The sequence below is a fragment of the Ictidomys tridecemlineatus genome, chromosome 2 (assembly GCF_052094955.1).
Source record: "Ictidomys tridecemlineatus isolate mIctTri1 chromosome 2, mIctTri1.hap1, whole genome shotgun sequence".
Classification (NCBI taxonomy): domain Eukaryota; kingdom Metazoa; phylum Chordata; class Mammalia; order Rodentia; family Sciuridae; genus Ictidomys; species Ictidomys tridecemlineatus.
The window spans coordinates 202,141,429-202,169,305 of NC_135478.1; the positions used below are offsets into that span (position 1 = coordinate 202,141,429).

At 31.8% G+C, this 27,877-nt stretch overlaps 1 protein-coding gene across 10 annotated transcripts in view; it reads right to left on the minus strand.

The window, feature by feature from the left end:
* The window catches only part of Akap9 (A-kinase anchoring protein 9), a 127,291-nt gene that overhangs the window by 47,702 nt on the left and 51,712 nt on the right, over positions 1–27,877 (minus strand). For 8 of the 10 annotated variants that reach the window (XM_021732781.3, XM_078040439.1, XM_021732779.3 and 5 more), the window contains 8 exons: positions 25,485–25,584; positions 24,250–24,342; positions 23,141–23,494; positions 21,080–21,304; positions 19,881–20,021; positions 19,306–19,409; positions 16,688–16,893; positions 11,276–11,508 (listed from right to left, as the gene is read on the minus strand). In XM_021732781.3, the coding sequence (XP_021588456.2) occupies positions 11,276–11,508; positions 16,688–16,893; positions 19,306–19,409; positions 19,881–20,021; positions 21,080–21,304; positions 23,141–23,494; positions 24,250–24,342; positions 25,485–25,584 (1,456 nt within the window). Of the gene's footprint in view, positions 1–1,123; positions 1,684–11,275; positions 11,509–16,687; positions 16,894–19,305; positions 19,410–19,880; positions 20,022–21,079; positions 21,305–23,140; positions 23,495–24,249; positions 24,343–25,484; positions 25,585–27,877 lie in introns of those variants that run through there. The other 2 variants (XM_078040440.1, XM_040291483.2) reach the window with 2 other exon arrangements.

Sequence of the window (27,877 nt, forward strand, 5' to 3'; positions counted from 1 at the left end):
TCTTTGCCTTTATGCTCCATTTCACGACAAGATCTAAACCACCTTCACATACATTTATATATTTACCATGAAATCATGAAAAAAACCTTCAGTTTTAGAAACAAAGCAAAAACCTCAAGCAATCAAATAAGTAAGCCTAATATATTTTATATAGCAGTTGGGATCCACTTCATTTGGGATAAGAGTCCCCCTTAAAATTCTCATTTACATACTTTACACAATACTTTCTATCCAGTTAAGGTATGATTTATTCCTAATATCTATAATAGTATGAATTATATAAAAATTTTAAACTCAATATTTTCAAAGTATTTAGTAAACTCACCATTATACTTAAAGTATGGATAAGCTTTAGTAAAGATTATGACACTTAAAACAAAAGTTGTAGAAGGGGTAACAACACTATTCTAAAAACCATCTGGTTTGTTAAATATTAGCTAGCATGTACAGTTAAAGTCACCAAAGTCATAAAAAGTGCTGAATAACTTGTAGTCAATCATTCACAACATGTTTGAGAATCAAATAAACCTGGAATACTGAATATGCAGGTATCTTTATGCTAAACACCTTTAGCAATGTTTATAAGTTTCACATTAAAAACAGAAAAAAGATATTTCTCTACAGAATTAGTTGACATATAGAAAACTAAAAATAAGTTCCTTATGGTGTAAGAAAATCTAGAATCCAAGTTTGCTTTTACCTTGCCTGGCACTACTGTCAGTATGTCATGGATGTAAACAATTCATTTAGCTGGTCTAGGTATCACAATACCTATTCTCTCAAATATAATCATTCCATTTTTATTCCCATTTTTATTCAGGATTGGATTCATAAACATACAAAAACAAGAATCTTAAAGACAAGCAGAATATTTTTAAACAATTCACCTGGCACTGGAGAAATGTAAATATTATCTCATTCTGCTTTCTGGAATTAAGAACACAGCCAAGTTGGGACTTTTAGATCAAATTGAGCCCTTTGATACATTTAGGATGAATGGGCAGCAGTATATACCAAACAATAACAAAAATAAGGTTCTATTCCGTTAACCTTATTAACAATACTTAAAATTTCATTTCTCATTATACTTATTTGTTAAACTAAATTAATATTTTATACTTACTGAATAAGGAGGGGTAGGCAGTGAAATTTTAGAAATTAGCTTTAATATGTGCCCATTTCTTTTATGAATCAAGTGGAAAATAGAAGTATTAATAATTACTGAGTTATTTTCATCCAAATGTTCACACAAAGGAAAAGGATACGGTAAAGGCACTCGAGATTCAACCTCATAAATATCTTCATCTTGTTCTTCCATCCAAGAGCCATCGAGTTTTACAGTTGCCAAATAGGTCCTGTAAGAATCCATTCTAGAAGATGAAGGAGCCAAGCTTCTTCAATTATCATTTTCTACTACATTTAAAAAGTTCCTTTTAGTTTATCAAGATATTCCATTCTGTTTAGTGCTATCAAATACATAAAAAAATTAATTCATACTACTGAACAATAAAAAGGGTGAAAATGTCTGGCGGGGGGGAACCCTACAAATCTAAAAAACAAAAACAAAACAGAAAGACTCCTAAATGTCTACCAGTCTTTATCCGAAGAATCCAAAATAAAACAACAAAAAACTGCACAAAAACCAAAAGCATGCAAACAAAACACCACTGTTTTACCCAGAATAGGTAAATCCTTGATGAATAAAAGAATGAAAACATAAATGTGTAACATGCTGAGCAATAAAACTGCTTTCGGTATCAAATTTGTCTGTGGTAATAAGTAAGCCTTCCAAGCAGAACCTGGCAGGGAAGGTCAGGTTTTAAATCTCCATAGTAGCAGTCTTGAGAAATGTAGTTGCAACATTATTTCCCTTGGTCTTGCAGCTTCGCCCTATTCAAAAGGAAAAGCTCTTCCAAAGGGAGCTGCTCAAATAGCCTTGCAGGCTGAGCCAGAGGATTCTAGTCAGTGTCCCCTGAGGAAAAGGTCAGAACAGAGGGTGTGGTTTAATGTCTTTACCTATATGTGCACTGACAGGTGGAATGTGAATTAATACGCCCACAAAAAAGCCTGCTTAACAGGATCCAAGTTCCACGTCAGATCTTTGAAAGAGTTATTTAGAGAAGTTTATAATAATGTGTCTAAGATAAACTGGTATTTTTCTACCCTACTAAAAATTGTTTTAGTTAAAAAAATGTGAATAAAATATGTTTGAGTTTACATTACTAATCAGCTATTCAAGCATATCAAATAATCATAATTATTTCTGGAAATTAAATTAGAATTTCTTTTTGATAATTCCTTAGATGTAATACTTTTGAGCAGCCACTGAGGCTAAATATAGATAATTCAGTTATAACTTATTTTCACATTGACTTATTTATAGAGTGCATATTAAGGAAAAAATTCTTTTTAGAGCCACTTTGAAAGTCGATAATTACACCACTTAAGGTAGCCTATGAACCCTGACTGAAATGTAAAAGCGACAAATTGTCCATAATAGTTAGCTTCAGGTTGTTCCAGAAGCCTGAGCAATACTGAATGAACCAGCCATTCATAATTTTAAAAGATAAATAACTTACTTATTACTAATAAAAGACTCTCAATGATTAAAGTTGTTTTAAATAAAAGAAAAGACTTTCATTTTGGTGCCTTTTTTCCCCATCTGGTAACTGAATATCCTAAACCCACAAAGCCTTTATCTAAATGGAAAAAAAACATACTAAAGCAAGTGACAGGCTTAAAAAGGCCTTTTATAGCTACTCTGACTACATAAAGTAGTTTCTAAGAGCTAGTACTTAAACCCTTCTCAGCAGACTAGTAACTGAGGCAGAGAAAATGAAATTGTTTTATATACAAGTCCCAAAGTTGCAAGGAGATGTAGTTGGGGAGGGGCAGTTGCTTCTTAAAGTTCTGAAAAATTTTGTTTATTACAGTTTCTTATATCCTGCAGTTAGTCTGTCAAGTTGTTTTAACACCTATATAAGATGGAGGCCTGACCTTATGACTGTTGCAGCTAAATGTGATTTTTTTTTTAAGAGAGAATGAGAGAGGGAAAGTGAGAGAATTTTAATATTTATTTTTTAGTTATCGGCAGACACAACATGCTTTGTTTGTATGTGGTGTTGAGGCTTGAACCCGGGCCGCACGCATGCCAGGCGAGTGCGCTACCGCTTGAGCCATATCCCCAGCCCAAGCAGCTAAATGTGATTTTAATGAAGCTCCAGCAGACGTAAAATCATCAATACCCTAGCTGTTCACACTTTATGAACTGGTGGATCCCACACCTAGCCTATGAGATCTCTTAAAATACTCTTTCTCTGCTTCTTTTGCAAATTAGTTATTTTGATAATCATCCAATTTCTCTCATTTGAGGTAAAAACAAAACTGTGGGTAAGAAATGATTATTCATAAATAGCAGCATTTAAGTCAACATAAGAATTAACAACAAGGAAAGAAAAAAGAAATAAAGAATAGCTAAGGAGAAAAATAGACTCAAAGAGTAACAGATAAAGATGACCCAGAATGTGGCAAACAGTCTTTGTAATAATATATTAACTAGTGGCATACTACATTAATTGATATTCAGAAAGAATACAAAATAAAATAATAACAACAAAAAACTGCACAAAAAACAAAAACAAACAAAACACCATTGCTTTACCTATAATAGGTAAATCTTTGAAGAATGAAAGAATTGAAAACATAAATGTGTAATAAGTTGAGCAATAAAATACCTTTAAATTAAATGATATACTAATATTTTCACCCCAGTTTTGGAAACACATAGAACTTATTTCCATTAACATAAAACAAAAATCTTTATAAGTAAGGTGTGTCCTCTTATGACTAGGAACATGGGTCATGGTAAGAAACTAACTACAAATTTAACTACTGTTAAAAATGAATGAAAAAAGACTCAAAAAGTAGTAAAGAAGAGTCTGGATGATGGCATATGGTGATTCTGACAATAATTCAAGTTATATTCAATTTTGCTTTTTCCTCTAGTTTAAAAGCATATAAACCTTTCTGCAATTAAAAACTTAAAATACAATGACTTCAATTTCTAGAAACACATTTAACTGTCCAGACTATCTCCTTATCCTCGGGTTTCAGAAGATCATGACTTTACCATATACAGGAGGCTATTAATTGACAGCACTGAGCTACATTTCCCCAATGAAAAAGGTTAACATTAATCATATAATGTCAAGCCATTTAACCTTTTTTTCCCTGTAAATTATTTCCTTCAAATTGTAAAACACTTCTGCTGCTGTCTTTTGGTCTTCACTTTATTTACTTATTTCTCTAAATTATTTAATGGAGGGACTAACTCCTGCATACATTACCTGACCAATGCTAAGCACACTGGGGGCAATACTTGATGGCAAAATGTGTTTCAGTACTTATAATCATGATTAAAACAAAAAGCTTAGCCTGATATTTAATTCTCAGATTCCCCTTTGAGAAATTATAGAAGCATGTAGCTTTGATTCCATTATTCTAAAAAATGAGAACTAGTAAACTCACAATAGTGCCTTATAATGAAAAATCATTCTGAGAGAATAAATTATTCATTAATTTCTTCCAAGGAATTGTTTTTTTTATTTGCATTAAGTTTTATCTTTTATTGACAAATAATGATTGAATATTTTGAGGTACAAAGTGATGTTTTCTTACATGCACACACTGTGGAATAATCAAACACATCCATCACCTCAAATATTTATCATTTCTTTGTGGTTAAAAATTCTCTCCTTTAGCAATTTTGAAATATATGTTAACTATTATCACTATGCTGTGTAATAGAACACCAAAAATTATTTCTCCTCTCTGAAACCCCCCCTCCCCCAAAGACTTCCTAAGAGAAATATTTTTTGGTAAATACTCTCCTTGGCTCTAAATAATAACCTCTGGATTCCATAAAACTTCAAATGTTGAAAGATTAACTCCCGTAAAACAGACGTTTCTATTTCCACCTAACTGAAAAGTGTTTTTGAACTGATTCTCAAAGATAATTTTTCTGCAGAATTGGAGAAAGACCACTAAATAAAGATTGTATTATAGAGATTATCTTTCTAAGGGCCTTAGAAGATTTTCTAAGCATGTTTCGTCACATTACGTTGAAAGCTATTCCAACAAATTGGAAAACTATCAAACTCCACTGAAATCGTTCCTGTTAAGTTTGCCAACAATCTCTGGATTTCAAAATTCATTTCTCAGTTATAGTTATGATTAAAACTAAAGAATAACTAAACAAAAATCTTAGTCTGCTCTTTAATCCTCAGATTCCCAGAAGGCAGAAGTAGTAGTGGTTAAGACCATGGATTCTGAAACTAACCTGGGTTCCCACTCTAACTCTCCTTAACTTATAAACCTGGGCAAATGACTTCTCTAACTGGTTTCTATGTTTCTGCTCTCCTTGTACTTTCACCACCCTCTACCTACTCTATTCTATTTTTAACGATAGTCAAAGTGTTTATTTTGGAAAATACAAGTTAGATTCTCTAACTATCTAAAGATGGAAACAATCTATATGTCTTTTAAACAGTAAATGAATAAACAAACTGCTGGAATTTCCCTCACTTATTAAAAAGGAACAAACTATTATTAGACATAACAATATAGATGATTCTTAAATGCACTTTATTAAGGTAATAAAGCCTGACCCCAAAATTACATGATGCAAGTTTTCATTTATGACACTTTGGAAAAAGCAAAACTGTAGGAAAGAAAAGCAAGCCAGTGTTTACCACAGGCAGGAGGTAACAGAGTGGCTGACTATAAAAGAGCAGTGCCTGGGAATGTTGGGGTGATGAAACTATTTTATATCATGACTGTAAGTGATGTAGATGACTCTACACACCTGTCATAACTGAAAGAACTGTCCACAGAATGATCTTTTTCATATATTAATAAGAATGAGGAACTCAATGGAATAAAAAAATCATAAATAAGTTATGACTGTTATATATATGAATAAAAATTACAAATGAGTTGACTGTTATATATAAATATTCATGTATTATATTCATATATATTTGAATATATATGTGAATGTGTTTGTGTGTGTATGTGTGTTTGTGTATTCATATATGAAAAAAACCACACCAACAGGGTGAGAGAGAAAAGAGTTAACTAAGGTACTTGAAAAACAATATTTTGACTGTATATTATAAGGCTAAAAACAAAAGGTACTACACACAAATAATGTAGTCTAGTTAGAGAATTTGTTTTTCACAGGGGTGTAGGATAGCAATTCTGAAATTACATATGTGTATATTATGGTTGAGCAAACAAATAAAAATGCAATTGAACATGAGACTCTCTTTTTCACTGTTGGAGAACAAAGTTACTAAGAAAAAAGGGCAGGGCAAAACAAATGCTGTGGTACCAGAACTGGGGACTCAGAATGAATTTATGGATTTTTAAATTATACATGTATACAGAGAGATTCAGGTATAGATAGAAGGATTAGCATACAAAGATATATTTTTAAACTATCCACTAACAGGGCTTAGAAGTAATGACATCCTAGTAACAATGAGAATATCTAGTACCTAGATCTTGGTTTCTAGATAGTATTTTCCAATAAAAGAAATATGAATTTCATGAAGAAGTGATTGATTCTAAAGTTAGGGTAGGAAAAATACAAGATGGGTTTGAAGCTTCTTGTAGTACCAATACTCAAAAAAGCAAGTACACTTCAAAAGGATGTACCTCAAAAAGTTCTTAATGCCAAAGCTGAAACAAAACAAAGTATTAGGTTACAACTAAAGTGATAAATTAGTCATGAGTCTATACTGATATTGATTAGAAGTGAAGATATAGCTCATATAGCTAAATAAATAAATAAAACAATGAGGAAAGTATAAAATTACCATTAGAACACCATAGTAATAATTACTGCATGCAAGATCCAACAATGGATGTAAGAATATTAGATGAAAGAAAGTTAAGGAGAAAAGGTTATTTGCATAGTATCAAAGTACCTCCTCCAAGATAGTTATTCATTACAAAGGGGAAAACAGTAACATTACAGTTGAGAAACCCAGCAGATATTACAAGCAATGAAGATTAACATTACCTGTAATAATGACATATTGACTCACGTAACCAGGCATGAAGCACAAGATGGGCATAGCATTTTTGTGCTAGTATCAAAAATATACAGGCTTCATATAATCACAACAAACATCAGACAAATCCAAACTGAGGAACATTCTAAAAAATAACTGACCAAAAGACTAAAGTATTGTCAGAGACTGGTGAAACCAAAGATGACATGACAACTAAGTACAATGTGGGATCTGGGAATGAATCTTGGAACAGAAAAACGTCATTATAGGAAAAACCAATGAAATCTAAATAGTTTATACTTTAGTTAACAGTACTGCAGCAATTTTAATTTCTTAGTTTTATAATTATATTATAGTTATGCACTATGTTAATGTTAGGGAAAGCTGAATGAGTGATTGGTACATGGAAACTCTCATAGTTTTAGAATTTTCTGTAAGCTTAAAGTTATTTTAAAATGAAAAGTTAAAAACTGTCCCCTATGACTTTAACATGAAGAGTTAAAGAGAGAAGAGGTCAGAGTATAATCTGGTTTCCAGATACCCTCTGACCTTCTCTCCCATGCCTCTTTCCACTCTCCTTGCTCCAGCTGCCCTGTCCTGTCAAGCACACCCCCTGGCTTTTCTAATTGCTGTCCCCCTGCCTAAACATTCTTTCGCATTTACCTGTGTATTAGCCTCCCACTCTTCTTTAAGGAATATGAATTCATATCACTTTATCAGAGAGGCCTTTACTAATTTTCCTCGATAAAATACTCTCTTCTTCCATTATGCTGTACTTCCCTTTATTCTTTCTCACAGCAGTTATTACCATCTATGCATCTATTTGTTATTGGCCTCCACCATTAAATTATGAGCTCCTGCGAGCAGGGATTTTGTCCATTTCCCTTATCACTGTATCTCTAATATCTAGAACAATAATTGTTATATAGTAGGCACTCAAAACTTCGCTGAATGAATGAATGAATGAATGACTTATCTCAAACATCAAATCCCACAGTAAGCTTTATGGCCTGCACCTTACCCCAAACTGTCAGATGCTATTCAGAGTATCCTGTGCAGAGCTATTTGCCTGTATTTAACTAAAAGCACAAAGATATCATAACAGTGCCATTTTGTTATAAAAATGAAGAAAATAAATCAAGGTTAAAGGAAGAAGAAGCAAATGATAATATATTAAAGAGGAAAATGGGATACTAGTTATTTCACAAAGATGTTACACTTTATTTTGTGTCAATTTAACGATTAAATTATTCATTTGGTTCATAATATTTTAGTTATTAACAATATTCTGAAGAAGTCATTGGATTTAAACATCTATCCATGGTTAAGATTAATAATTGATCTGCAGTTAGTTTTAAAAACTGTCACAAAGCTCCTATTCCCTTACTTTAGCACTTAACAAACTGAGACTCATTTGGAAAATACTGTGACCAGGCTCTTACTGCACATCACTACCTAGTCACATAAACAGAGAGTTGTCATGTGTTATGGACTTGACCTAGGAAACTGAGTGTTTCAGGAAGATCCCACACACTTAACTGTTGACTAATGGCAGTTTTAATGACTATGGCGAAGTTTTCTCTAGTTATCTGTAAGAGCAAATAATCTGTAGAAACCACTGCTCACTTGTCATTTATTTGTCATTTTCCATGGTGATTATCAAAAGATAAATACTATAGTACATAAACCATAATGTGCATAATTTATAGTGGCATTGAAGAGTAGCAACACTATCAAAAGTGGTCAAGTTCCAGGTCAAAAGTATGTTATAAGGATCAAGAAAGAAAAAGTAGGAATGCAATTGTAGCTCAGTGGTAGAACACTTGCCTAGCGTGTGTGAGGCACTGGGTTCCATCCTCAGCACCACATTAAAAAATAAATAAATAAATAAAATAAGGTTATTAAAAAAAAAAAAGAAAGAAAAAAAGTATTACCAGTTGTTTTCCTAGTAGAAAAAGTATAAATCATAGAATATAAACACTAATATGACTGAAATAAGCATAAACAAAACAAAAAGAAGAATTTAATATAGAATTATCTATACTATACAACTTTCATAGAATAAAAGGGATAATTAAGATGCATATGCATTCAAGCTTTAAGTACTGACTCAACTGACTCAGTGGACCTGCATACTCTAGAAGTGGTTTATGGATAAGCATTCTAAAAGAGAGAGAATGCAGGACCTAGGCTAATTATAAAAGACTTAAAAATATAGTAAATCTTGGTAAAAATGTGTATTTTTTAATGTTAACTATGGAATATCACATTTCAACACAACATTTACAATGTCAATGTTTGAGTTTAAATAGTCTGCTCAACTTTGGGCTAAAGGAAAGGTGACTATAAAATTCTCTGATCCAAGAGTGTAAAATTAATGTCTTAATAATACAAATGAAGCTGAATTTTATGGGTACCATTTCATTTCTTTACAAATACTTAGGATGTTGATAATGAAAAATAAAATAACTCTTCAGAACTTTGAATACAGGACCACCACTGATTTTTTTTAAAAATTTAAATCATTTTTCCTACTCTTGGCAAATAACAATATTTGCCAAGAGTAGGAAATAATAATATTCTTGAGCTTTCAAGAATATTATGTCTTTGATTCTCTGTGATGCTCAAGTAAATTTCTGAGTTACTGAAATAGATGCTTTAATCATTCTGTACATGCTACAAAAGAAAGCTCTCGAGAAACAAGAATTGCCCAAGGTTAGAAATTTCATCTGCTATTTAACCACAGGCCTCAGAATTAATCTATGAAAACATTTTTGGGAACTACATAAGGCATATGTTTGCTTTAGTTTGGCCAATCAAGGTGCAAACCAGAAGATATATTTATCTAACTATTTATTCCCTATCCTTTCTCCCAGTGTTGGGGATAGAACTTAGGGCCTTGCATATACTGGGGCAAGTGCTCTACCACTGAGCCATATAACAGGAAATACATTATGATGAATTTCCCTGACCAGTTAGTGAATTCCCCTTACAATATGTGGTATCTCAAGAGTCTTTTCAAGATATAATTCATATTCTATCACAGAAAAAAGGTTTAGTTTGTTTCCAAACAGAAAAGAATACCTGGAGAAAATTCTGGGTAAGTGTCATATCTGAAGACCATTCAAAGAACAAATATTTCAACAGAAATGTATGTTATTTTGATAATTCCTTCCTCATTGAATCCCAGCAGCATATTAAAAGTATCAGGGGGTGGAACAGTAGATTGATATGAGAAGTTAACCAACTAGTAGGGAATAAACGAATCATTTTAAATGTCAATATTTGAAGAAATAGCTTAAGTCAATAATTTAACCCTAATAGAAATGAATCAGGTATTAAAATGCAAAATATATATTTGTCATAGTTACTATATCTAATAGTCACCGCTATTGCAGAAACATGCCATATTAAATAATTTATTAGAGAAAAAAGTACCAAAGAAAAGCCAGTCATCAGAACAAGAGAGAGCTCAAAGACATTCTTTCAATTTCTCAAACTTAATATTTAAAGAACAATATTTTTTTTTGAGAATTTTAATATTTATTTTTTAGTTTTTGTCAGACACAACATCTTTGTTTATATGTGGTGCTGAGGATCGAACCCGGGCTGCACGCATGCCAGGCGAGCATGCTACTGCTTGAGCCACATCCCCAGCCCGTAAAGAACAATATTTTAAAGGAAAAATTGCTCATACTAATTTCCTACCAAGAGATAATTTGTACGGCGAATTAATCTACTCATCTTTATAAAAATAATGTAAAAATCAAGTGAAGGAATTGCAAGTTTGATATGTAATACAATAATGGTATGTTATGACATACTACAACATATAGTTTTAGACATTTCCACTACAACATATAGTTTTAGAGATTCCTTATAGTGTTAAATAACATTTTAATGGAACATTTCACACAATAGTGAAGTTAAAATCTCTTTTGATATAAAAAAAAAGTAATGTGTAACAATCTAGAAAATCTGGATATTAAAACATCAATGAGTTTTTGAACTGGAAGAGCTCATCATTACATTACCTTCACCACCAAAAACAAGACTACTAAAACTAATATTGGTTATCACAAACACAGCCAATTATTAAAGAGAAGCCTAAATAAATTTCTGTGGGACAGTAGAGAGAAATATTTACTCATTTATGTCTTATGCAATATTCAGTAGGTAGTAATAGTTAAGGAGTTTACCTGACTACTAGTTTCACTTAGAGCTTCCAGTATTTTTTCAACTGCTGCTTGTAGTCGAGAACTAATATTCAGCATTAATTCTTCATTTTCAGGATCTATTTCAGTTCCAGCAAAACCAATCCTTATAAGGTGCTGTGATAATTCTGTTCCTTCCTCAGTTACTTTTGAACACATGCTATTATCAGTTCTTGGCATATCACTTCCAGAATAAGAGGGTATGGATCTGTCTATAACTAGAATAACAAAATGTTAAAGGCATACATTAATAACAATAATTTCACTTTAAATTTTTAAAATCTAGTCAAATTGAAATCATTTTTCAAAGTACATGTGTTTTAATAACAGCATTGTAAAATTGCAGAATTTAAGATGTGGGTTATTTAGTAATTTTTCTTTAGTAAAAATTTTGGGGTTTTTTTGGGGGGTGTACTGGGGGTAAAACCCAGGGCCTCGCACATAATAAGCATGTGCTGTATTGTTGAGCTATACTCCCAACCTGATAAAAACTTTTTAAGATAACTTTTAATAGATATTTATCAAATGTCAAGCACGTAGAGTTTGCTAAGAAATGGGGACACAAAGGAGACAAAATCTGGTTCCTATCGTGAAGGACTTTACAGTATAATGAAACAACACACATATATACATAAGGAAAAAAAAAACTCTATTGTGCAGTGGGATGTAACAGGTTACTGAAGAATAGAATAAGTGCTCCTAATTTGTTTGGAGTAACCTGACTTTTAAGCATTACATATTTGAACATTACCTGCTCTGGCTACAGATTAAAAGAAACAGATAATTTTGTAGCTTGATATTTTTGTAAAAAGTATACTGGGAAGAAATTAGAATGATGAGCAGTGCTAATTTAACTACAGACACTGTTACCATACTATCAACATTATTGTTACATCTTACGTAAGAAAATCTGGTTGACACAGGCAGATGATAAGCTTTGCAACTGAACAGAGGAGTATTAATGGAATATGTGGAGATACATAAACTGTTAGAAATGTGGGTGTAGAATTAGGGGTCATCTGTAAAAAGGTAAGAGTATAAACACTGAAAGTGGTTACATCTGTTTTAGGAGTGATATTTAGTGAAAGGAGGAAACAAAGTTGGAGCCTCTGTATATCATAAGCTAATAAAAGAAGCCATATAAGAAATATCAGATAGACAGGAAAGGGATGTTCTAGAAGAGAACATTTCAAAAAGGAAAAGACTTTAGCGAAGTTATTTGCCTAGAAATACAAACAGTCAAGGATTATGCTATGAATTTAATGACTGAAAAGTCACTGTTCTCCTCATAAAGAAGTGTTGGTACTATAAGAATAGAAACTATAGTCAGTTAAAGCAAGAGTTAGTCTATTCTTTTTAAGTTTTTATACCTTCATTTTATATATACATTTTTTATGCAGTGCTGAGGATTGAACCCAGAGCCTCACAGGTGCTAGGCAAGCACTGAGCTATATCCCCAGCCCAGTCTCTTCTTGCTTATTCTCTTATGAAGTATACTGAAGTTTACCTTGCAGGATGTGTGTGTGTGTGTAAGTTAAAAGAAACAAATAGTTATTTTTATGAATATAAAATAAAATTTTATGGTACAATATGACATTTTGTGGTACAGAGAAGCAAACAATGGTGAGAAAATGACTGAAGATTCTGTGTATATATGGGAATAAATCTAAAACACAAATTACAGAAAACACAAGCACAAGGTGAAACAAAGCCATTTATAAATGATCACTGAGTGTTAGTTTTTTTTGGAATGGCAACAACAACAACAAAAATAGGTAATAAAGCACCTAGAAAAGATAAAGATGTCAATCAGCTTAATGTATTTTTCAGGGCTGGAGGAGTAGCTCAGTAGTAGAGTGCTTGTGCTTGCCTGGCCTGAGAGAGGTCCTAGGTTCAATTCCTAGCATGCGTGCACACACGCACACACGCGCGCACACACACACACACACACACAAATTGAAGATAGAAATTATATGAAATAATCTGAATATGTTCCATTAAAGAAACAAATTTGTTTGTTCCTATGAAACAAAAGAGAAAGACAGCAAAATTATAATTACCCATAATGACTAGTCTGGGGGAAAAAATCTGAGGACAAAAAAAAAGAAGGGCTATTTTATAACATGCCAACAGAAATCAAGAACAGGCAACTTGGTGAACAGAATCACTTGAGTGGTGAACCAACCACTCAGATGTATGTTGTAAACACAGCAAATAATAGTTATTCAAGTCTTTTAGTCATATACTTTATGAATTATACCATTCATTTCCAGATGCATAATGGTAAGTTTTTCAGGTTAAAGGAGGGTGAGCAATATCATAGTGTCTTCCCAGCCTCAGTGGCTCACTGAAGACCTCTATGGTTCCAATTGGAAATCATGCGAATCAAGCTTGACCCAAGTGTCTGACAGATGAAAACTGTACTAAAAGATACGGAGTGGAGACTTAAAGAAATTTGTCCAAAGTCACATTAGGGCAGAAAAAAAAAATGAAGCTTTCTCATTACTAATCCAGTATTCTTTCTATAACTTCCCACTGCTTCAAAAGGAAGCTGAAGCAAACAAACTTCAATCCATGGACTCCTACAGGAAAGATGAGCATTCTACCCCTAAACTATCACACTGCAGACCTAAAGGAAATTTTCTTTCAATAACCTAGGGAACTCATTTTTATGAACTGATCTAATATACACTCAGGTTCAAGTGATTTGACATTTGGCCAAAGTTTCCTTTCAATTTCATAAACTAGTTTGCTTTTACGAGGAAGTAAATATTAGCACAATCATTTACTATTTTCAAGTGTTAACAAGTTCATACATGTTTAAAGCCTAAACAAGTTCAGGCTTGAAGGCTGAAACTACATCACAAGTGATACTTTAAAAAAAAAAAAACAATAAAAGTTGATTCACAATCAGATTAAGCCTTATTTTTTTTTGTTATGGTAAATAACACAAATCTTTCAAAGGTGCATTTTAGTTTTTACAGAAATGCTTCCATTTGTGAAGAATGTGAAGAAATGTCAAAAGAACTTCTTACATATGGGGCATATTGTCAATATTTAAAGCCAATATTTTCATAAAATAAATGTTTTAAATCATAAACTCTATTAATTCAATATATCCTTAAAGATGCAAACTAGGTAAGTATACCTCAATGATAAACTTAATTTTATTAATAAAAGTAACATAGCCAGGCATGTACATGCCTATAATCCCAGCAACCTGGACAGGAGAAGTATGGGAAGTTTAAGAGCAGCCTTGGCAACTTAAACCAGGCTCTACACAACTTAAGATAAAAAGGGCTGAGTTACAGATTAGTGGTTAAGTGTCTCTGGGTTCAATTCTTGGTACCAAATCAAACCAAAGAATGATTTGTAAATACAAAAATATAAGATTGAGTTAATTAAATGGACCAGCAGAATTATCTGTGCCACAATATTTTACACAATGTATTTCTTAACTTTGGATTGAATTTTTCTTCTAATGTTTTCTGAATCAACAGTTGATTTCAACAGTTAACATTTTTAAAGATCAATAATAATAATCAATAATAATAATCATAATCAATTCATTTATGTACAAAATGGTTGTAAGTAAAATATTAAGTATGATTTAATCTTCCCTTGAACAGTAATCTCAGTGTTTCCTTTACTAGACTATGAACTACTGTAAAACAGAGACAATACAGAAATTGCTGAATAAGTGTTTATAGAATTGAACAGATAAAGTTGCTTATAATTAACAAACTATTGCTAGATATGTTAAAATAGACACTATCTATGGATATAGATAGTGGATAGAGGATCTGCTTTCTCCAAGAAAATGAACATAAACATTATCTTCTGTGCTTGCTTGATCTCAATTATCAATTTGTCTTTATAATTCAGCATATTGCTCCTTAAGTAGTTGCTGTTGTTTGCTGAATATTCAGTAGCCATTTAAAGAAATATCTATGAGAAATGCTAACAAAAAGGCAAAAAATATTTTTGCAATGTACAGAACATTCCTTAGAGTGTCTTTTGAATATGGAAGTCAATCTAGTACAGTTCTTACCAACAGAACAGCAAAATTCCTCCCTAGATGATTAAGTGAAACCAATTAATTACCTTAAAAATTTTTTGGTAGTCACTTTTAATAAGTTTTAGGTATTTTCAAACATTACCTAATTCTTCTTAATACATCAAGATCCATATATAGCCATAATAGTCCTTCATTGAGAACTTAACCAAAAGTAAGTTAATTTGAAAAATATATCTACCTAGTTTGAAAAGAGTAAATGTGGAATAAAGGGTTTTAAAAGTCAGGATTATTTCATCTTGTATTTTACTAAAAATGGCATTGAAAATTATTTTTGAACTCACCTGAAGTGTTTTTAATTCAAATTTATTTTAAATTCCAAATCAATCTTTTCTCTGTAGTCAAAATGTACTGATGGCTAACTAGTACTTAAGCAAACCTTCTGTAATTGGAATACTTTCTATTTTTCCCCATGAAGCTTAAAAACTAGAATGTTTCAAAAATTGTAAAGCTCTGGCATTTCAGAATATTTCCCTCTACCTGAGCAGAAGTGGTTGGATGTGAAATGATAGTGAACTATAGGCTTGACCTTCTAATTTGAGAATCCAGGGCCTATTTCTCTGGAAGCACCTGACTAACCTTTCCCCCTCTTTGATTTCCTGATATCTTCTCCAGCAAGGAAAAAGGAACAGAAAAAACAAGACAGATTGGAGGTCAGCAATGTGATGGTAAAAATTTAAAATAAGAGTGTACAATCATAGATATAAAAAATTGTGTTCTATATGTGTAATATGAATAGTAAAACATTCTGCTGTCATATATAACAAATTAAAATTTAAAAAAATAAAATTAAAAAAGAAATTAAAAGAAGAGCCCAACCCACACAGCTACACGAAGATGACAGAATTAGGAAAAAAGCCATCTCATAACAGGACCTAATCATTATATCTACACACAAAAACTGTCAAACCACTTTTCCAAAAGGAAGAAAGGACCTAACAGAGGATAGTCTTTGGTTTCTTATAATCACATTCTTCTAACTATCTCAATGAAAACTGGTGCTGGATTCCTACAAGTTCTTTATTTTAAGCTTTCCTGATTTACAGGAACTTTTCCTTTATAAGTGGAGAAATGAAAGAGTCTTCTTGGTTTGTGTAGGCATACCAAGGTATATAATGGCAACTCTAAAACATTCACTTGCAAATGCTATACAATAACACATATAGTGCTTGGAACAGAGTGGCTTTGCGTTTGGAGGTGCATTTGTTGAAAAATACTTGAATATTCTCTCTCCTATATATTCTACACACAGAAAAAATGCCTTGAACTCAGCAAGATCATTTGAAGATGATTATTTTACAAGCGTATGAAACTAGTATTACCTCTTATGTGTTCCTCTTGGATAGCTGACTTTACAGATGCCTCTGATTCTGACCTCCAAATAAGGCTGACTGATGACTGGCCTTTACTAGATCTATCTAAAATCCCAAGAACATGGCGGCCAATAGTTTCTTCAACAGCTATGGTAGTCTTTACAACTTCTAAGAGGATCTTCAGAAGTCTGTTATTAGTTTTCTGGAGTGCAAACCTATACAGATTAAAACCAAACACATTTATTAAAATATTTAATCTCTTTATAAAACATTTAATCTTAAAATATTTATTTATTAAAATATTTAATCTTTTTATAGGATAAAGCCTTTGCTACTATCTCACCAAAAACACAATGCAAAATATGTGTTTGGTGAAAAATATCATATAGATTTGCTCTATTAAAATAACACAATAGCACCTACAATGAAGTGCTTCTTACTCTTAATTTATTTAAAAAAAAGTGATTTGTTTAGAAAACAAATGTATAACATTTTTAAAGGTGCATTTTATTGACCTGAAAGAAATCAAATAATTATATTTTTTAAGATAGTAATTAAATTGGAAGAAAACTTTAAGGAGACATAAAACTTGAGTTTCAGGAAGTATGGTAATACCAATATCTACATAATTGCCTTGGTTATACTGTTCATGTTTATATACATATAAGGTTTATCTTTTTATGTGTCAGACAACAATATTTTAATATATAATTAAGAATCCAACTAGAAAAAAGTGGTAGTATTTGTATAATTTCTTGGTGATAAACTAGATGTTTAAATTACAAGAACTGGCAAAGACCTGCTTTTAAAAAGGCTTTCAGTGAAACTACTCAGTCAACACCACAGGAAATATCATAGGCTGTTATTATACCTGCTCCACAGACAAAAATATCTCTAGTTACACACATTGCACTCAGCCAGTAGGAAAAAAACATATTTTCAACTAAGTAGAAATAATAGCTTGTCTTTTTAGAGATAAGAAATACATTAATCAGCCTTCAAAATATCTTAGCACTATGAACATGTTAATGCCTATATTTCTAGACTTTTTTCCTCCTCTGCTTCACTCAAAAATATATACATTTTAAAAACAAAAACTGATCATACTGGACAAGGTGTTTTGTAAGCTTTCTTTTTAGCTTAACATGAACATTTTACCATGTGAAAAAATGTGCTTCCATAAATGGTGATTCAAAAGATTATATGGTTAATTTTATGAATAACTAAACAACTCACTCGACAGTTTAATTCAACAGGGATACTATGGTTATAATCTTTATTTTTAATACATGTAAGATACAATAAGAAACTTCATAGTAAGGTCCCCTGGCCTAAGAGACTTCTTTCTCAACCTCACATGTTGTTTGACACATTACCAACAATCTGGTTGAAAGGGTATCTGTTTCACAGGCACATGACAGACCTATTTTAAGATCAGGTAATAAATGGAAAAGTTTTCCTTTAGTATTTGTCAAGTGAAAGAGAGTTCTATTTTTGTATCTAGATCAAATTCTCTGCTTACATAATCAAGAATGTTTAAACATAAAACCCCAAATAATTTAGTTAGCGGGAAGTAAGGGTTTTAATTCCTTAACTTTTATTTATAGTTTTGTTCAAGTCCTAAATCCAAGGAGTTGGATAATGTGATTAAAACTGATATAAAGGTAAAAAGAAATAAAGATGAGCAAGATGTTTATTTTATATTGGCATGGTAACTCTAATTTTCATACACTTTCTTGTTTGAGTTCCATACTGACTATGTTCCTACTGATGATCCAATGGGGAAGCCAAAATCTTAGGGGCCAAATTCCTCCATGCAAGCTGAGGAACGAGGTTAGGAGGACACAAAAGGATTGACAGTCATAGAAATTGGAAAAGGAGGAAATTAAGTTAGTAGATATTAGTTCTAATTAAAATTTAAAAAATTATTTCCATTTGAACAAAATAAATTTTAGATACTGTGCTTAATATTAATGTGGGATAATTATAGTATAGTTTTGTACATTTTAACATTAACATCTACAAAATGAATGTAAGGAACGTTTTGTTAACATTGGGTCATTAATTTATTACTTTATAAAACTAGGATATGTATTAAAAGTTCTCACCTGTTATGCCATGAAAGCATGAAAGAAACTAAATGTTGAATATTTACATATGTAGTAATTTTTTTTCTCAACATAAACAAACCAGAGAATAGCTTACACTGAATCCAGGCCCATACACTGAAGGAGGAAAAAAGGAATAAAGCTCACAGGTAGAACTGGTTTTTGTTTTTTAGGTTATAAAACAGCATTAAGAAGAAATAAATTAATCAAGAAAGGTTTGATGTCAAAACAATTCTAAACATTTAAAGTCAAGTTTATGATCAAAAGCCAATTAAAATTTTTATTACATAAAAAGATTTAAAAATTTGTAATTTAATGTCTAAAATTTGATAATCTTTTATATATTACACATATATGGACATGTTTCATACACAGAAATATATGACACATTTCATACACAAGATAGTATTTTTAAGAAAATACACATGTACAAGATAAAAATAAGGATGAATAAAGTTTATTACATTTGAACAACCATTTTAATTGACTTTGCACTGAAAAAATACACATTTTGTATACCTTTCACTGGACAGACTATCAGGAGGTACATCTTCAGGTCTTCTGTCCATTTCCTTTTCTTTCAATGTCTGTTCCTCAATTTCCCTTTGGTTTTCATTTTCATTCTGTTTAAGTTTGTGCAACGGCAGAGAGGACAAGACAGAAAGAAAACCTGTCATCTTAGAAACAGCATATCATTCTTCTATACTGGTATGATGTGAAACAGAAAGTGCTTGAAATAATATTTAACTACAATTTATCAAGAGATCAGCATTATCAAAAAAAGGATAAAACATTCAAGTGTAGAGATGAAAAATGTTTGAATGGCTTCAAACTAATACACTCTATATAGTGTGACAATAAGGGTTGTCAGGTTGCTCCTTGGTAGAACAACAGTTTCTCCTACAGCAATGCCAGATTCAAATGATCTTGAATAGAAAGCAAGGCATTTTGACTCCACCTACCTTACATCTAAGTGATCACCAATATGTTAAGCTTAGTAACTATAAAAATACGTCTCCCACCAACAATAAAGACAAACAAATCCTACTGCATTGTTGATCTACTGTTCCTAAATGCACCAAAGTCAATACTACCTGTGTTTGCGTACTGCTGTTGCGCAGCTCACAACACAGCTTCTCTCTTCCAGCTAAAGACAGCTGCTTTAGTGCTTCCAACTCCTCTAAAAGCACCCTTTCTCTTTCTGAAACCAGGTTTTCGTTAATTAATGAGGATCTCTAAATAAGAAAAAAGGTCATGGAAGAATATTGATTGTGATAGAGGTAAAAAGCAGAAACATCAAGCAGATTTCTTTTAACCCCTTGGGACCAAGAGACCTTGGTTCTACCTTATGATTCATATTTCATTATTAGGGATTAAAAGCACATATGAAGTTCAATGCAAAATTTGCAACTTTAGAAAAAAAGTTATTTAAACTTAAATATTCAGGAATTTATATAGTTCAAGTAATATTTTCTCTGTCAATTTTTGCACTGAAATTTTAGAAGAATAAATTCACAAAATGCAATGAAGAAAAGCAAAACTGATTTTTCAAATGATATAGTTTATTCTCAAATATCAATTTTCCTATTATTTTATATTTAAAAAATACACGTTGTTTTAGTTTTCAAAATTAAATTCAATAAATTTGTTTTAATAAGAACTTTCATGTAAATATTTCTTGCTTTTCTGCAATAATTTTGTGAGTCTATTTTATATAGCAGTTGACAAGAATATAGCTCCCAAATACCATGAAATATTTAAATTTAGAAAAGAATGTTATATAAATTTGAATTTCTCTAATCAACAAGAGATGTGTCCTTGGAGAGAGTTCTAGAAACAGATTACTTCAGAAGATTTCCATTCATGATTAAAAAGATGGATTAAAAAAGATAGATAAAGATAAACCTTGGAGATGGTAATTGGTAGACTCACAGAACTATAAATGAACATCGAAAAAGTGAATGACAGCAACTGTATACTCAAGTACCTCAGTATAATATTTCCAAAATTCTCAAAGTGCTTTAGCTATGTATGGTCAATAGAATTTTTAAATTTATATTGTAGTCACATTTCCAGTGCCTGAAAGGCAGTTAAATAAAATGATAATGCACATTATACCAGTTGAGTTAGGTGTGCCTAACAAGGTCTAAAGTTGATCCCAGGAACTTCCTGATGTTAAGTATTTGTAATTTATTTGTAGCTAGGAAAAATAATTTTGACTTAAAAAAAAAAAAGCCACATAAAAAATACCATTATTTCAATTGAGGAGAAAAGAGACTCTAAAGTTCCATACCTGGGCTAACTGTCTATTAAGTCTCTTAATCTCTTCTTGTAGCTGCTCCTGTTCCTCCCGCTGTCGCTCCATGTGTCTCATGTGTGCCTGCCTCAACAGTTCTGTGGCCTGTTGATGTTCTTCATACTGTCGTACAAGTTCTTGCCTCATATCTTCCAACTGTTCTTCGTTTGACATCATTTGTCTAGAAGCATCCATGCTTGATGCCAACATCTTACCATGAATCTTGGATAGGAAAAAACACAAGCAAAAAACTCAATCATAACATATTTTGTGGCAATTAGTCAGCATTGATATTTTAACTGAATATGAAAACAATTCTATTAACAACATAAAGCATCTGAGTTTTAGTTTTATTATTAAACAAAAGCATAAATCACTTTTTAAAAAAAATATTTTTTAGTTGTAGATGAACATAACACCTTTATTCATTTATTTTTGTGGTGCTGAGGATCGAACCTAGTGCCTCACCCATGCAAGGCAAGCGCTCTACCACTGAGCCACAATCCCAGCCCATAAATCACTTTTTTAAAAAAAGTATTTTTCTTACTTATAATTCCAAAACAACATGAAGTTAATTTATTACCACCATATATGTTATTTTCCAAAAGGAAACAGCTACTTACCAGATAGTTTAGCTAAAATCTAATTCTAACAGAGAAAAACAAAATACTCAAGATTCTTTATCCACCCCTTCCAACCCCCACCCCATCCACTTTTTTTTCCGCCCGTACTAGAGATTGATCCCAGGGCCTCTCACACATGCTGGGCAAGTGCTCTACCACCAAGCTACATCTCCAGCCCATTCTCTTAATGAAGTTATAACTCCTTTATATCTCTTGATATTTTATAATGGGGAAATAATATAAACAACAATAACAATATATATATATATATATATATATATATATATATATATATATATATATATATATAAATAAAGTTTATAGGGCCAGGGTTGTGCCTCAGTGGTAGAGCGCTTGCCTAGCATGCATGAGGCACTGGGTTCAATCCCGGGAACCACGTAAAAATAAACACATAAAATAAAGGTATTATGTCCATATACAACTAGAAAAATATTTTTAAAAATTAAGTTCACAAAATATAAGGAATTTTGCCTATTTAATTTTTATTCATTGGTCATCACAGTATTATAGAAAACTGCTTATTCAGAGAAAAATTATAATAAATTTTATTTGGAAATAAATGCTTTACATTTATGAGTTTCTCACACTCATGACAAGTCAATAGGTCCTATGAATACTTCAATTCCTTAAGATACTAATTAAAATCATTCTGCCTTGAACAGCTACAGCTAAATTAGTTTTCATAAACATTTCACAAGTTTTGCATTACATAAAAAGCTGACAGTTTTATTTGAATACTACTCTGAACAAGATATATCGATTGTGAAAAATAAATTTGAAATTCAGATAATTTTAAAAGAAGTAGAATTTAATATTATTTATTTATTTTTTAGTTTTTGGCAGACACAACATCTTTGTTTGTATGTGGTGCTGAGGATTGAACCCGGGCCGCACGCATGCCAGGCGAGCGTGCTACCGCTTGAACCACATCCCCAGCCCTGAATTTATTGTTTTCTGATAAAGGCTGCAATTAGTTGGGGTAACAGATCCTCAACTAACAAGAAAAAAGAATTAGTATATAGATAATAAGATACTTTGAATTGTCTTCTTGAATTTGTAGCAATTTCCTTTTATGTTCTTACATTTAATTGAGCAAATCTTTTGGCCACAGGTATTACCTAGTTATAATTAATCTTCAATTAGTTTAAATAAAATTAACACAGGTATAATTTACAATGAGAACTTAACATGTACTATGTCCATAAGACAACCAAGAATACTATGACCTGACTTATTTTATACTTCACACCAATATTGTTTCACTTAATCAAATACCTTATAATTAATAAAACACATTAAAGTCAAGACTGGACTTCATATTTTCATTCTCTATTAATAAGCATTATTGCTACTGTTTTAAACTGAAGATATTTTTATAAGTTTTTCTTTTTTATATTCAAAGAAGCATACTTACAGATTCGCTAACTATAAAAGTTTTGTCTTTGGAGAACATTTCTTCTGAAATAGTTAGTTGGTGGACCTCTGATTCTACTATATCATCAAGATGATCACTGTTTGGTAACAGAACTTCTCCATCTTCTCCTAACTCTTTACTAAGTGGCTTAAATTCTTTAAATTTCATGTCCAATGCATCAGAAGTCTGAAGATCAATTTGATCCTGAGATAATTTCATTTCATTAAAATAATGTTTTTCATTTTGCTGACAGAAAGTAAGTGCTTGTTTTGATGACAAAGTATTTTCTTTTCCCTTTGATAGTCTAGATAGTTCAGTTTGTTGAGCAAATGCAACGCTCATCGACACAATGACCTAAAGAAATCAATCAAACAAACGAAAAAGGATTAGATTTATAAATACCAGCTGGATTTAAAACGTGGGTCATTACTCAAAAGTATATGAATTAGAAAAAAGCCTGGCCTCATAGTTTTAAAAACAAAAATAAATCCTCTGATAAAGTGATACAGAGATAGGCTATTTTTCAATAAATTTAACATCAAAGTGTTTTACTGCCTGCCTTTTAAAATAAAACAAGCAAAACTTTTCTAACTATAACATCAATAAATGCTCAGTACAAAAATAAAAAAAACTAAAAGTCTTTATATTTCTTCCTTCCAAGAAAATTCACTTGGCCATGAGTGATAATGTTCCATAACAATCCTCCAACAGTATCTGTAGTTATTATCTAACATTACAATAATTTATCAGGGTAATACAATCACTTTTTCTCTTCATAACTTTTCCCTCATTTTTAGAATGCCAAACTCCTTCACAAGGTAACTATTTACAATGTAACACAAATATAAAAACTTGTGGCATTCTGAAAAACTGTAATTACTATTCTATATCAAGAAAAAAATGTTCTTCTCAATGAAAAGCACCGCAAAAATTCTATGAAGCAGCAATTATAGTTGATGCTGTTACACAACTGTTTGATGGACTATATATGAAACTTACAAATAAAAACAAAGTACATACCATCAATAAAATCTATGCTTTTTTTGACAGTTCAAAGATAAAGAAAATCTATAAACCAAGAAAATCTTCCAGATAAACTATAAACTTACCTTAGCTATTTCTTCTTCTAATCTTTCTTGGTATTGTTTTTCCAACAATTTAACCATATTTGTTTCTTGTTTCATTCCACATTCATTAGAAAACTAAATTAAAGGGTGAAATATGATAATTTACACTGATTTTATACCATTAATTTTAAGGATGTACTCAATATTCCAAAAATATCACTATTTTTGGACACTTTCAAATAAAAATAAATTTCAGTTATCTTTTAACTAAAAATATTAATCTAATAATCCTACAAAATAATTACACTTATTATAAACTTAAAGATGCAAAGAGAGAAATATATTTACATATCTGTAATTATTAGCATAAATTCTAGGGTGGGTTAAGGATACTTAAATATAATTAATAAGACATATGTATAAATGTATATTTATTTTAAGTAAAATGTTAACAAGTGGCTATGTTTGATAATAAAATTATGAGCAAATTTTCTTCTTGGTATTTATTAAAAGAACACAATTTTCCACATACAAATTATTTTTATCAATTAAAAAAATAAATCTTTTAGAAATGTAGATATACTGTCAACATGAAAGTATTTGTTTATTTACCAATTATTTGAATTTCATCCAACAGACATTTAATAAGGGATGAGTGTGGCTCATATCTCTTCTTAATATCCAGAATGAGAAAGGGCAATAGGCAGTGATTTTAATTTTTACTAGAATTTAGAATTATTGAGTGAAGATGAAGATGCAGTTGGGGGTTTGAAAAAAGTTTTGAATAATACAATGTTGAGGAGAGGCAGAGAGTGGTTCAGTGGCAAGCACGGTAAAAAAAGCGTTTTTCTATCATTACTTCTGTTGGAAGACAGCCTGATCCATTATTCCAGCTCTAGCACCTTGGATTTTAGGGAATCCTATACACCATTCTGAAGATACCCTCTGCTTTCATAAGGGGAAGAAAAGACTATGTTGGCCATGGTACTGAAGCTGATTTGTTACACAGTTCATAAAGAAATGTTACAAAGAAAAAATTTAAACTGTAACAAGGGAGGAAAATTCCCAAATTTAACTTTCTCTGTGTTTTTCCTATGCTATGAAAATATTTCTATAGACATTCTGGATCTTTTATATAAGGTATTATCCTCATGCTTTATGCTTAATCTTAGCCAAATATTTACCACATAATTACAAAACTGAAGACATAAAATTGATAGTAAGAAAAAGTATCAGTGTACATAACTGTTTAAAAATGAAGATTAAAAATAACATACCTCTAATGAATGATCAATATTCTTTTTTAGACAACTTCCAGGATGTACTACTGATTTCTGTACATCAGATTCTTTAATTACCACTGAATCAACAGAGAAGCTAAATATAAATGAAAAAGTATAAAAAAATTAGTGCTGTGTGTTTTATCCAAAGTTTCTACCATGCATAACGTGTACTGAGGCAGTGGGGAGACAAAAATGATAGTTCCTCCAGGGTTACAAGTATTGTAACTTAAAACATTTTTGACTAAGTTTTCCATTTAAAAGTAACAATGAAATATTATGTCATTTAATGAATTTCAGTATAAATGTATGATAAAAAATTTATTATGTAAAAAAACATTTTAATAAGTCTTTTAAAAATAACATCTTAGATATGCTTATATAGCAACAGTGTACATAATATAACATACTATATACACTGATACTACACACTACTTATATACCCCTAAGATATATGATACATGTTATTCATATTACATGGATATCTAAATTACCCAGACACAAAACATATAATAATATAGAATATATTATATTGGATTAAATATATTAAAAGAGCCAGGTACAGTGGTGCGTGCTTGCAACTCCAGAAATTTGGGAGGTTGAGGCAGGAGGATCAAAAATTCAGGACGAGCCTTAGCAATTTAGTGAGACTCTCTTTCAAAATAAAAAAAAAAAAAGGGTTGGAAATGCAGGAAGATGGCTGAATAAAGTATTTGCTTCCCTGATCTGTGGAGTGAACCAAGAAAAGCAGAAAGGCCACTTTTCAACAAGATGGGTGAACGGTTCAGAACTAGGAAGGACTTAACTGGATACTCAAAACAGATCATGGACTCAAGAGATCTTGTATAATAAAATAAGGGGGAAAGATCCCCAACTCCACAGCTGTAAAATAGCTGGAAGTACAAACCAGAATAATCCCTATGTTAATGTAGTAAAGCAATAAAGGAACTAAAGGAACCCCTATTCCTAAGAAAACGGAGGTGTTTTGCGGTATGGAGAGCTTAAGAGCTCAGAGATACTGCTCAAAAAACAAAAAACAAATAAACAAACAAAAAATCCTGTGCACAGATGCTGCACAGCATCTGTGTACAGGAGGGAAGCCACCAGCTTTCTTGGTGGCATGCATGGAAGATAGCAGAAAGGACCATTGTGAAGCAGTGGCTGGGGGGCCTGCAGCTAGGTGAGTCAATTATTGGCAGACCAAAGTCTGGCCCCAAAAATGTGCAAGGCAAATCCATGCTGTGTGATAAAGAGTGTTCCAAAGTGACCAGGAGAAAATCAAGCAAGGAGAGACATTTACACAGGAGAATATTGATCAAGGAAACCCACCTGGCTTTCCCCTCCCCATCCAATCAGCTGCTTGCAGTACTGGCTGGAAGAGAAGTGCCTGACTGTGAATTTGAAAGCACAGGCAAAGGAGAGATCAAGTTTGGAGACCAAATGACCATCAGGGTTCATGGGGTCTGCAGGCAAAGTAGTGGGCTAAGAACAGATTCCTACATCACATGTGTAGAACCTAAAGGAGGTTCCCGAGGTGCGGTCTTCCAATGTGGACAGACAACTGCTGAGCCTTGGAGGTGTGATGACTTAAAATCTTCAGACCAATAGGCACGCAGTGAAGAGATTGGAACGTACCTAAGCCTACACCTTGGCTCTAGTAGTTCCACTTCCAGGACTAACCCTCTCACCTTAGCAACCCTGACTACCCTGAGGGTAGAACTAGCATCAAACTCCAGACAACATACCTAACTGCTTAGAAGAGAAGCTGAGAAACTTTTGAACTGCAATGGAAAAAAGTGTTCAATTTTTCATCCAGATTCCTTTATTTTCTTCTCTCACATGTCTACCATTTTTGAAACCAAGTATTTTTCATGGATCAGTTTATTGAGGACTGGGATATCTGAATACTACATTACAGTTTTGTTGTTTATTATTTTCTTTTAAAAAAATTTTTACTATATATATATATATATATATATATATATATATATATATTTCCCTCTCATTTATCTGTTTCCTTGGATTCTCTTTCTCACTTTTCTCTTGCTAACACCCAACCTCTATTAAGTCCTCCCTTCATTCTTCCTATAATTTTTTAACTTCTATCTTTTCTGATCCTTCCTCATAAACATCACACCCTACATGACTTTTGTTCTCTCTTTGTCCACCAATGGAAACTGTAAACTTTTTTGCAAACTTACTGTTTATATTGTAGACAATAATTGAACACATCATTTCAGTTTAATGGAACAAAACTGTGGATGCCTTAATAGGAGCTATTTGGTTTAAGGCTGTATATTGTTTGTATTGGGTACAGTTATTATTTGTCTCTTCCTTAAAGGCGAGGTACTAGAAATCTTCAGGGACACTATGAATCTACAGGGTAGAAA